This window comes from Thunnus maccoyii, chromosome 18, assembly GCF_910596095.1.
Source record: "Thunnus maccoyii chromosome 18, fThuMac1.1, whole genome shotgun sequence".
Taxonomy (NCBI): Eukaryota; Metazoa; Chordata; class Actinopteri; order Scombriformes; family Scombridae; genus Thunnus; species Thunnus maccoyii.
The window spans coordinates 25,225,001-25,235,258 of NC_056550.1; the positions used below are offsets into that span (position 1 = coordinate 25,225,001).

The 10,258-nt window shown below is 37.4% G+C and overlaps 2 protein-coding genes across 6 annotated transcripts in view; both read left to right on the top strand.

The window, feature by feature from the left end:
- dhrs7ca (dehydrogenase/reductase (SDR family) member 7Ca) overlaps positions 1-6,329 on the top strand; it is a 9,302-nt gene extending 2,973 nt beyond the window's left edge. For 3 of the 5 annotated variants that reach the window (XM_042392564.1, XM_042392566.1, XM_042392565.1), the window contains 6 exons: positions 2,405-2,582; positions 2,699-2,811; positions 2,892-3,102; positions 3,232-3,324; positions 4,402-4,548; positions 5,577-6,329. In XM_042392564.1, the coding sequence (XP_042248498.1) occupies positions 2,405-2,582; positions 2,699-2,811; positions 2,892-3,102; positions 3,232-3,324; positions 4,402-4,548; positions 5,577-5,782 (948 nt within the window). In that variant the 3' untranslated portion in view covers positions 5,783-6,329. Of the gene's footprint in view, positions 1,049-1,984; positions 2,103-2,404; positions 2,583-2,698; positions 2,812-2,891; positions 3,103-3,231; positions 3,325-4,401; positions 4,549-5,576 lie in introns of those variants that run through there. The other 2 variants (XM_042392563.1, XM_042392562.1) reach the window with 2 other exon arrangements.
- A 1,647-nt stretch (positions 6,330-7,976) lies between these two features.
- LOC121884045 (protein NATD1-like) lies at positions 7,977-10,050 on the top strand. Its single transcript, XM_042392579.1, has 3 exons — positions 7,977-8,219; positions 9,000-9,118; positions 9,312-10,050. Exons 1-3 carry the CDS (start codon positions 8,066-8,068, stop codon positions 9,426-9,428), a joined length of 390 nt encoding a protein of 129 aa, XP_042248513.1. The 5' UTR covers positions 7,977-8,065; the 3' UTR covers positions 9,429-10,050.
- Positions 10,051-10,258: the final 208 nt, after the last annotated feature.

A 10,258-nucleotide genomic window follows, 5' to 3' on the forward strand; every position in this document is an offset into this window, starting at 1 on the left:
ATCTTTAATTTCATGCTAGACAGCTGCTGCATAAAATGACAGGCGCTCTGCTTCTTTGTTCCACTTCAGTTTTTCCTTGTGTTTATGAATCTCTTGACGTCGTTGTGGAATAATGTGCGAGTACTCTGTGACATTCAGCCTTTGTGAGAGATACAGTATCTATTTCTAGGGCAGTTTATATTTAGAAGCCCCCTCTTGGACAAACACCCAGTGCCTGGCATCGTAAACCTAAACCAAAAGGTTATCTTCAATGCCCACAAACCTAGCACATGTGAGTGCCAGTATTTACAATCTCATGGAAAAAAAAAAAAAATCTGGCATTGTCATGTGGTTTCTAACACAGAATTTGAGGGAAACATAGTTTTTCCAAGCTGGTTATGAAAAATAATCTGTCTGTATATCACATTCACAGTCCATAGAATTAAAACTAATATCTGAAAGGTTGAAAGTATATTTAGAAAGCTTAAAATATGGTTTGGAAAGTTAAAAAGTTGGATATGAAAGTTCAAAATTAAGATTTTAATGCTTATAATAACAGCTTCATTCTTATAATGTTTGCAAAAACAGTTTCTGAACATGCCTTCATTGCATGCTTGGATTTATGAGAAATTATCTGAAATGCTGAAAGAATTAGGAGCTCAAAACAACACAAACCAGTAGTGGTAGTACTGCTAGAACCGGGTACTAGAGGGTAAACAAATTGTGTTTGCTCCAATCTAATACATTCAATCAGCTGGCAGATTTCCAAATAAAAGTTAGCTTCAGTTTTATGAGTTGGGAATGTGATTTTACCTCATAAAACACTGCCTTCTGTATATCGTGTATGTGTATAAAAGTTGCACCCTGATTGGCACAAATCCCATATTGAGATATTAATGATGTTGTGTTTATCGTTTACTTTTTGTTTTAATTGCTAATGTAAGAACATGGTTAAAAGTCTTTTCCTCTGTTTTTGTTTCAGAATTGTAAGAATATAGTTACTGTATATTTAAAAATGGTTGTAGAGGGTGAGATGGATTCCAATGTAACGGAGCCGGAGAGCTTATGGGTATGAAATGTTCCCTTTTTCATGTAAATCACGTTCACTAGATCCTAAATGGTCTTTGACATCTCATCCCATCTCATCGGCATTCTCAGAAAAATCACTGTCCATCTGAAAAGTATGTTTACATCTTTAAACATACTTTAACCACAAAAACCTGTTAGCTAACCATGGCCTTCATGATGACATCAGTGTTGGTTTATAAGGGATTTCTTTGATCCTTTTTGGGAAATTCTCTTTTTTGCCAAGACTTAGATGAGAAGAATGATGCCACTCTCATGTCATGAGTACTAAATATCAAGCTACCGTCAGCAGTCCATTAGCTTCGCTTAGCTTAGCAAAAAGACTGTAAATGGTGAATTACTGTTTTACAGACGGTTTTTGTATGGATTAAACAAACAAGATATAATTAGTAATATAGTTAGTGAGCTTTAGAGGTGCTGGTAAGTGGATTTTGTTACCTAACTTTGGACAGAACCAGGCTAGCTTTTTGCCATTTCCAGTCTATGTGCTAAGCTAAGCTAACCAGCTGCTGTCTGACAAATATGAGAGTGGTTTCAATCTTCTCACCAATCTCTCGTTCAGAAAGTGAATACTGTATTTCCTCAAATAAAAGATGGTAGTCAATTAAAAGATGGGTCTCTTATAATGGCCAGGGGTGAATAAATAAAGGCCAGCCCCAAAAACAAGTTGGGGAAAAAACAAGGGTAGGTAAACTCCTTGTGCCTGTTATATAATGTGCATACCAGTTAAGCATAAATAGTGGTTACCTGGATTTAAGTCCAGCTCTATGAGTACATATATAGAGTCTAGCCGACTGTCAGAGAGAGGGGAGGGGGGTGGCGGAGATGGGATATTGTTTAAATACTTGGACAACAATGCATATTTTAATAATAATGATGGCAGCAACACTACATGAGCATGGGTAACCAGGGTAACTTGGCTAAGCTAGTAAGCATACATCCATGAGTATGCTACCCACATGCTACATCTAAGTGGTGCACTGCCAAATCGTTCCAGGTGGAACTCAAGCCCTAGAATTATTGTTCCACATGTTGGAGTAAGTGGATTACCAGTAATGTAACAAAAATTTAACAGAGCAAACGGAAGCAGATCAGAAAACAAACAGGCTTTGTACTAAAGTATGAGCAAATATACTTATCAAACAGAGGGAATTAGAAATAAAGGCCTGCTTCCAATAAACAGCTGGTACCCTATGCAGGCCCCAGCCACTATTTGAGGAAATACGGTTAAGCATATTTCCCAAATGTCAAACAGTGTTATTTGTGAGTATTTAAAAATACATGTCCTTGTATTATATAAATTTTGCATATTTAATCTAAAAATAAAACACATTTTCAGGATATCCTCCAAGACATGGACCCAGGATGGACGACCACCGTTCTCCTGGTGCCCTGCGTAGTCGTGCTGACAGCAGGATTTTTCTACCTCTATGGTTTGGTTGTCGGTCTATTGTCCAAAACATCAGTACGCAATAAGGTGGTGGTTTTAAGTGATGCTTTATCGGGGCTTGGAAAAGGTAATGTACTTTGTAGTTAAAGACAAAAAAAGAGAAAAACTTATAAAGTATCTTTTGATTTGATTTTACATTGTTCTCTGTCTTGTTTTCAATTTGCTTTGGATTCATCACTGAAGAATGTGCAAGTGTGTTTCACAAAGGAGGGGCGAGGCTGATCCTCTGTGGGAAAAGCTGGGAGAAACTTGAGGAACTCGCTGATGATTTGGCCAACGCTTCAGACCCCAGTGTGGTGAGTACACCAGCACTTAAACATGAAAGAGAATGATGACCGATTACTGTCCCTTTACTGTTGCTGTTTCTCCTCCTCAGACGTTTCCCCCTAAGCTGGTGCTGCTGGATTTCGGAGACATGGCGAGCATGCCTGAGGCAATCGAAGAGATCCTGGAGTGTTACGGCTGCCTAGATATTCTTATCTTCAACAGCAGTATGAAGGTTAAAGCACCTGCTCAGAATGTGTCTCTGGAGATGGACAAGTTACTAATGGACAACAACTACTTTGGACCGGCAACACTGGCTAAAGGTAGATTATGAAATTACATATCAGTCTGCAAAGGAGAAGATAATTCATCATAATAGATTTGAGGTTTTGTCATTTTTGTTTTGTTGCTTGCTTGTTCTGGCTTGGCAGAGTAGTACGTTTCTGTTTCAGGTGTGCTGCCCTCCATGATCTCTAGGAGGACTGGCCACCTGCTTCTGGTCAACAGCATTCAAGGAAAACTAGCTGTGCCTTTTCGCACTACATGTGAGTTCAGGGGTTTTATTATGGGAAATACACAGGATATTTTAAATTCTTATACAAGGTGCTACTGTATGTAAAGCATTTATTAATATTAGTGTAGTAAACTTCTCATCAGTCTCAGCTGTACTTTGCCTTTAGAGCTAATTAGCAAATGTTAGCATGCTAACATGCTAATCTAAGATGGTGAACATGATCAGGTCCAACTGTAATTAAATTGCCTTTTTTCTCTACTACGGCATCTGCTTTGTAAATCTCTTGCCCTGTGTTCTCCATTGAGAAAAAAATCAGAAACCAAAAGGGAGAAATTTGATTCGATTGAATAGTGTACTGTTGTCTGCTTACGTAGCTGGAGTCCTTATTTCAATACAGCAAATCAAATCTTGAATACAGCAGTAACATGTTGTTCTATCATAGGCAGAGCAGACGGTCACACTGAGCCTGATAGCATCCTGCTACACAAGAGCCACATACTCTGAACAACAACCCACATTAGCTTTCCTGCTAAAGTCTCCTCCTCATCTAATTTACAAACATGAAAACACATCTTTTCCTGCACCTTAGCTTGTTAGCGGGCTAAATAGCTAATTAGCTGCTCAGTTGCAGCACATTAAACAGCATGTAAACATACCTGAAAATGTCACTTCAGACCAGTTAGATGCTGGGTTGGTCTTTGCTCTTCAAAATCCCTGTTAACTTTACTTTGTCTCCATTCAGTAGATTTTTTTCTTCATTTTATTAAAAGAAAACTATTAACAATACATTTTTTTAAAAATGTTGACATTAGTTTTGTGTGCAAAAAGGGCTGATTAAATATGTTTTCAGTTGGATATTACCATCATCATGCTAGCATTGTCATTTTGAGTATGATAGCATGCTGACGTTAGCATTTTACTCAAAGCATCACTGTGCACAGTACAGTCATGGCTCATAAAGACATGTAGACACACAGTCTTGTTCCTGCAACACTTGAGTTTGAGGTTTAGTTAGATGCAAAAAATGCAAAATTAAAAAATATATAAAATATATATGGCTGTAATATTTAGAAGTGAGGACATTTAGATGTTACCTCATGTCTTCCAGATGCTGCCTCTAAACATGCAGTTCAGGCCTTCTTTGACTGTCTGAGGGCTGAAGTGGAAGAGTACGGCATCTCCGTCAGCACCATAAACCACACCTTCATCAGCAGTGGTGCATCAAAGGCGGCCCCCTCCAAATCCATCTGGTCATGTGAGTTAAATGAAAAGAAAGCAGGAAGAAGTACACCGAACTTTATTTTGTTGTTTACTACTTCACAGCAACATGCAGTGTCTTCACAACTACTAGTCAGATTTCTATGAAAATGCATATATTCGTGATTGCTAGAGGATGATTTTGATTGATTTCGCCCTTTGATCTGGCATTGACACTACCAACATGTCAATTAATCGATTAGTTGCCAACTATTAAATTAATCAGCAACTGTTTTGATTATTGGCTAATCGTTTTGAGTCTTTTTTTTTCTGATTCAAGCTTCCCAAAGGTGAATATTTTCTTGTTTCTTTAGTCCTCTGTGACAGTAAACTGAATATTTTTGGGTTGTGGACTGATGGTCAGAACAAAACAAGACATTTGAAGACATCTTGGGCTTTTGGAAACAGTTTTCACAATTTTCTGACATTTTATAGTCCAAACAACTTATTGATTAATTGATTATGAAAATAATTGTTAGTTTGCAGCCTTAAAAAGTAGTTATACCACAATCAAAAAATACTCTGTAAAAGTCCTGCATTCAGAATCTTTACAGCAAAATGTATTTAAAGTATCAAAAGCAAATACACTCAAGTGCTTTATTTATTATATATATATTGGAACATTATTATTAATTCATTAGTGTAGTGTAAGTGTAGCTAATTCTAACAAGTTTACATATGGTATAATCTATTAATAATGCATATTTCATTAAAAAAAAACATGTTGTACGTATAAAATCTTGGTATTAAAAGTAACTAATAACTTAAAATGAATGTAGTGGAGTAAAAAAACAATATTTCCCTACAAGTATATAAAAAAATTAAATATAAATATATAAAATGGAAATACTGAAGTTAATGTACTTAAAAACTTGAGTAAATGTGCCACCACTACAACAATTATGTATCATAAAAATTTACTGTATGTAAACTCTAGTTATGTTTAAGGGTGGTTAGACTGTTTTTATAATCTTTAATTAACAAAAGCATTATTTTGTCTTTCTATTTCCACCTCTCTCTTTGCAGTGTTGTACACTAAGAAGCCGCTTGGCGTCTCTCCAGATGAGGCAGCCACTGAGATCGTGAAGACTCTAAACAACAAGAAGAAGGAGGTGGTAATTGCTCCCTCGCTCCCCAAGGTGGCCATCTACACCAGATCCTTCTTCCCTAATGTGTTCTTTGCTGTGATGGCTGCAGGAGTGAAGAACGCTGCCGTCGCTGACAGGATGTAACACTTAACGCTGCCGCCATATGCAGCCTCGCACTGTAATGATTGTGGATATTTATGACACAAGATTTTCTGGTGGAGGTGAAACAAATGAGTGGAAAATTTGAAAATGAAGGATGGTTGGAAATGACAGCAAGGTCTGTGAACAATATTTTATTCACAGTCCTCACATCCATCCGTGCTGACAATCTAGAAGTAATATTGATAATTTTGTCCTGTTTTTCTGAAATATGAAACATCTTCTGAAATACATTTAAGACCCTTTAAACCATCTGAGGGTAGGTCTTACATGTCATATACATTTACATATGACAATAATATACACATGTATTGATAATAATATGGTCTTAAACCTAGATTTATGAGTAAAATGATCATTTTTGGTCTGTACTAAACTCGTACAGGTACATACAGGTTTGTGTTAAATGCTAAAGAACGAGCCATCCTGGGCCGTATTGACAACCAAAGAACACCTCGTTAGAGCTGCAACAAGCTGTCAATTAATCAGTTAGATGATTGACAGGAAGTTAATTGACAACTATTTTGATAATCGATTAATCGTTTTGACTCATTTTTAAAGAAACAAATGTTAAAATTCACCCACAATGTGAGAATTTGCTAATTGTTAATTGAATATATTTGGTTTTTGGATTGTTAATCAGACAAAATAAAGACATTTAAAGTCACCTTGAACTCTTGTAAACTTGGATGGATATTTTTCACTATTTTCTGATGTTTTAAAGATTAATTGAGAAAACAGTGAAAATAACCATCAGCTGTAACTCTACACCTCATATGATTATCTTGTTGGAAAATGAAAACGATACAGTGATGCATTATTTCTCTATCAGAAAGACTTGTTTTCTGTATATTATACAGGTTGACAAATGGACCTGACATAAAATGATCATATCACTGCATAAAACTAGTCAATCAAGAAGAACATCTTGTATCTCTTCATGTATTTGTGGACTTGATTAAATTTAGAATATAAATAAAGTATTTATGTGTCAGCCCAAGTCATTTAAATGTTCTTTTTTTTTTTTTTTTTAGATTTCTTTTAGTTTAAGGCACCAAGAGCACACACATACCATACTGGAGGAAAAAGATTAGACATACAGACGGGTGTCAAATTAAAGGAAAAACCAGTATAAAGTGTCTTAGTAAGGTGTTGGGTCACCACATGCTGCCAGAACAGCTTCAATGCGCCTTGGCTTTGATTCTACACTCTCTGAACTCTACTGGAGGGATGAACACCACTCTTCAAAAAGATATTCCCTCATTTGGTGTTTTAATGATGGTGGTGGAGAGCGCTGTCTAACACGTCGGTCCAAAATCTCCCATAGGTGCTCAACTGGGTTGAGATCTGGTGACTGTGAAGGCCATAGCATATGATTCACATCACTTTCATACTCATCAAACCATTCAGTGAGCCCTCGTGCCTTGTGAATTGGGGCATTGTCATCCTGGATCCATCAGGATAGAAATGTTTCATCATAGGATAAAGATGATCACTCAGAACAACTTTGTATTGATTTGCAATAATAAGGGGACAACTGGACCCAAACCATGCCAGCAAAACATCCCCCAAAGCATAACAGAGCCACCAGATCCCCTAACTGTAGGGGTCAAGAAGAGCTGCTCTTCTGTTTTTCCTTACATGTCACACTAATGCAAGAGCATGACGGTCATGAAATGTGCTGATATCTTTTCCATAGATCTAAATGCAGATGTCACTTTAGTCACTGTTCTTATTTTAACACCAGCCAGTTGAGCAGTCTTTGTGACTGAATCTCCTGCCATCCGTACCCCAATGATGAACCCTCTTCCAAAGTCACTTAGATCTTTTCCTCTTGCCATCTTGATACAAAATCAGAATCAACTGGCCCTGCTCAGCATTTTTTATACATCCCACAGAGCATGATTGGATGTTAATTGCTTACTTGTATCATGCAGTGCATCTGTGTGGAAGCATCTGCATTCGTTATGTTTCTCCACTCATTTATTTATCACTCATCTGCACATACTGCAGTGTACCGGTGTATGTCAAAAAGAGTGTACAACCTATAATAAAAATGAGAAATCCTCCTCTCATCATTAAATCATGCCTGTGGTTTTGCTGTGGGTCGATGCCGAGCAGTAAAAGCCACATTTTCACGTGTAGAGGTCAAGGAAAGGTCATGAAAATAATCAATAACTGTGTTGTGAGCAGCTGTCGCCCCCTAGAGGACTCTATGCACAATTACTACTACATGCTGTCTTGTATTACGTGTCTTTTCATGTATAAATGGCGTTTAAAATATTTTCCACAGTCACTGCGTTAACTCTGAGAGTGAAATCCTATCCGGCTGCCTTCGCTGCGCTGAGCTCCAGCTGCAGGTTGACGGTGGAACATGACCGACAGAACCAGCGGTTCAGCGTCACTCCGGGCACCGGGGCCGGTAAGCAGAGAGCCCGGGATTAGAGCTCCGGCGCACGGGGAAGACTCTGTAAGGGAGCCCGGTGCGCGGCCTGCTGTAGCGCATTTCTGTTCAGTGGATTAATTCCCAGTTAGACAATACTACAGCTGCTCAGTTGTAGATATTTATTTGGATTTTACTCGCTTATTGACAGTCTGGCTCTCTTTAAGTGAGGAGGGAAGGCCTCAGCGAAACTCCATTAAAAAATATGAAGATTTAACGTTTCTTTGCTCAAAGGCAAATGTTGCGCAGATGATATTAATGACTTTTAGATTATACGATTTGTCTATAGTCGCCTAACATTTCGGCATTAATATTATCCGGCAATGCAACTGATTATAGTACATTTTTGGGTAGTTTACCACATTGCACAGTCGTAGCAGGGAAGTGAGAGTCACCTAAAAAAAGACATTTTCGGACGGAGGTTTGGTATTATTAACAATCTATAGTTTCCCTTGACATGTTAATACAGGGGCAGCTATATACTGTGTTTTTAGGGTCCCAAGCAGAATTTAATTTCCACTCCATGTTCCCCCATACATTAAACTTAAATAAAAAAAAGATATAAATGCTCCTGTAAGAGATAACATGTTAATTTACTTCAGTAAAAGCTAAAATATTCACAGTGAAGAGACATGTCAGCCCTAAGCAGCTGCTTCATGCCTCCAGCTCATCTGTAAACCACCACACCTGTCATATTCCAGTGTGGGATCCCAGTAATTTCAAATGTGGTGTAAAATCGTCCATGTCCTCTGTCCACAGATGCCCATGAACGTGCAACGCTGCTCTACAGATTCACAGGGGAGAAGGAGGTGGATTTAATGTCAACATATGTGCCAGAGTCGTTTAGGGGCCAAGGTGTCGCAGCGCTGCTGTCAAAGGTAAGATAAAAACTTTTCTTTCCTTTGTTTTGGAAAGTTTGAGTGTTGGCCATACTGTATACTGGCCTAAGCAAACCCACATTTGACCCTGTAGTTTTTTACTGAAGGGCAGACAACAAACAAAATTGAATAAAGGTATATATTGTTTATAAAATGTATATATTATATGTGAATTTTTCTGTTCTTGTTACAGGCCGCCATGGACTTTCTGGTTGAAGAAAACCTCAAGGCTCATGTCTCTTGCTGGTACATCAAGAAATACATTGAGGACAATCCACTTCTAGGTTATAAAGATCTCATCATCACTTGACCGCAGCCTGTTTGTCCAGTTTGCTACCTCGACTCAACGAAAACCTCACGTACCTCACTGTAAATTACTACGGAGGCCAAATGGAGGATGTAAAGCACAGTGTACTTGATCTGTAGAATGTGCAACATCTAGAAGTAATCATTATGAAGGATGATTGTTTGATGGATTTGCTTGTAATTTCATCTACTGAAATGCCAAATCACAACAATTACGAATAAGTGCAATGAAATTAGTATTATTTTTAAAGATTCATAATTTGAATGCTGAATAAATGTGAGTAAAGTTACTCATTATCTCTCCATAAAATTCAGGGTTTGAAGATGAAGTGGCTGCATGATATTGATTTTACATAGATTCTTTTTACCAACCTGAAACTAGTAAATTGGTGCTTATTTTGATACCAGATTGCACTTTTTAATCCTGTTTCTCTGATCTGTCTGGTATATTTTCTCACAAACATGTAATATTTATCAATTATTGAATGTTGGGACAAGACATGGAAATATTTATCATGCCATAATGTTTGGAAATTGATATTATAATATTTTGCCAGTATATTCTGTACCTTTTTCTTGATAGAAACTTATTTTGACAATTAAAACTTGATCTTTTCCTCTCTGCATGTATTGCTGTCATGGGAGAATATTACTATATGACCACTGAATATATGACCGCATTAAGAGAAAGTGATACTGCAAAGTGAAGTATACTGTACATGCAGATAGAAGAAATAGGCCTACAGTTGGGGAACATTAAAAGCTAGGTTAACAATATTTCAAATTTGTTCTAAAAAAACAGTCAGGTGTCCAAATGAACATTGAAACATGTTT

Excerpts from the sequence above, each read along its gene's own strand:
- LOC121884045 (XM_042392579.1), top strand. The coding sequence starts at position 8,066 with ATGGCGTTTAAAATATTTTCCACAGTCACTGCGTTAACTCTGAGAGTG. Across the intron at positions 8,220-8,999 it reads CACTCCGGGCACCGGGGCCG|ATGCCCATGAACGTGCAACG; the intron begins GTAAGCAGAGAG and ends CTCTGTCCACAG. Across the intron at positions 9,119-9,311 it reads TCGCAGCGCTGCTGTCAAAG|GCCGCCATGGACTTTCTGGT; the intron begins GTAAGATAAAAA and ends TTCTTGTTACAG.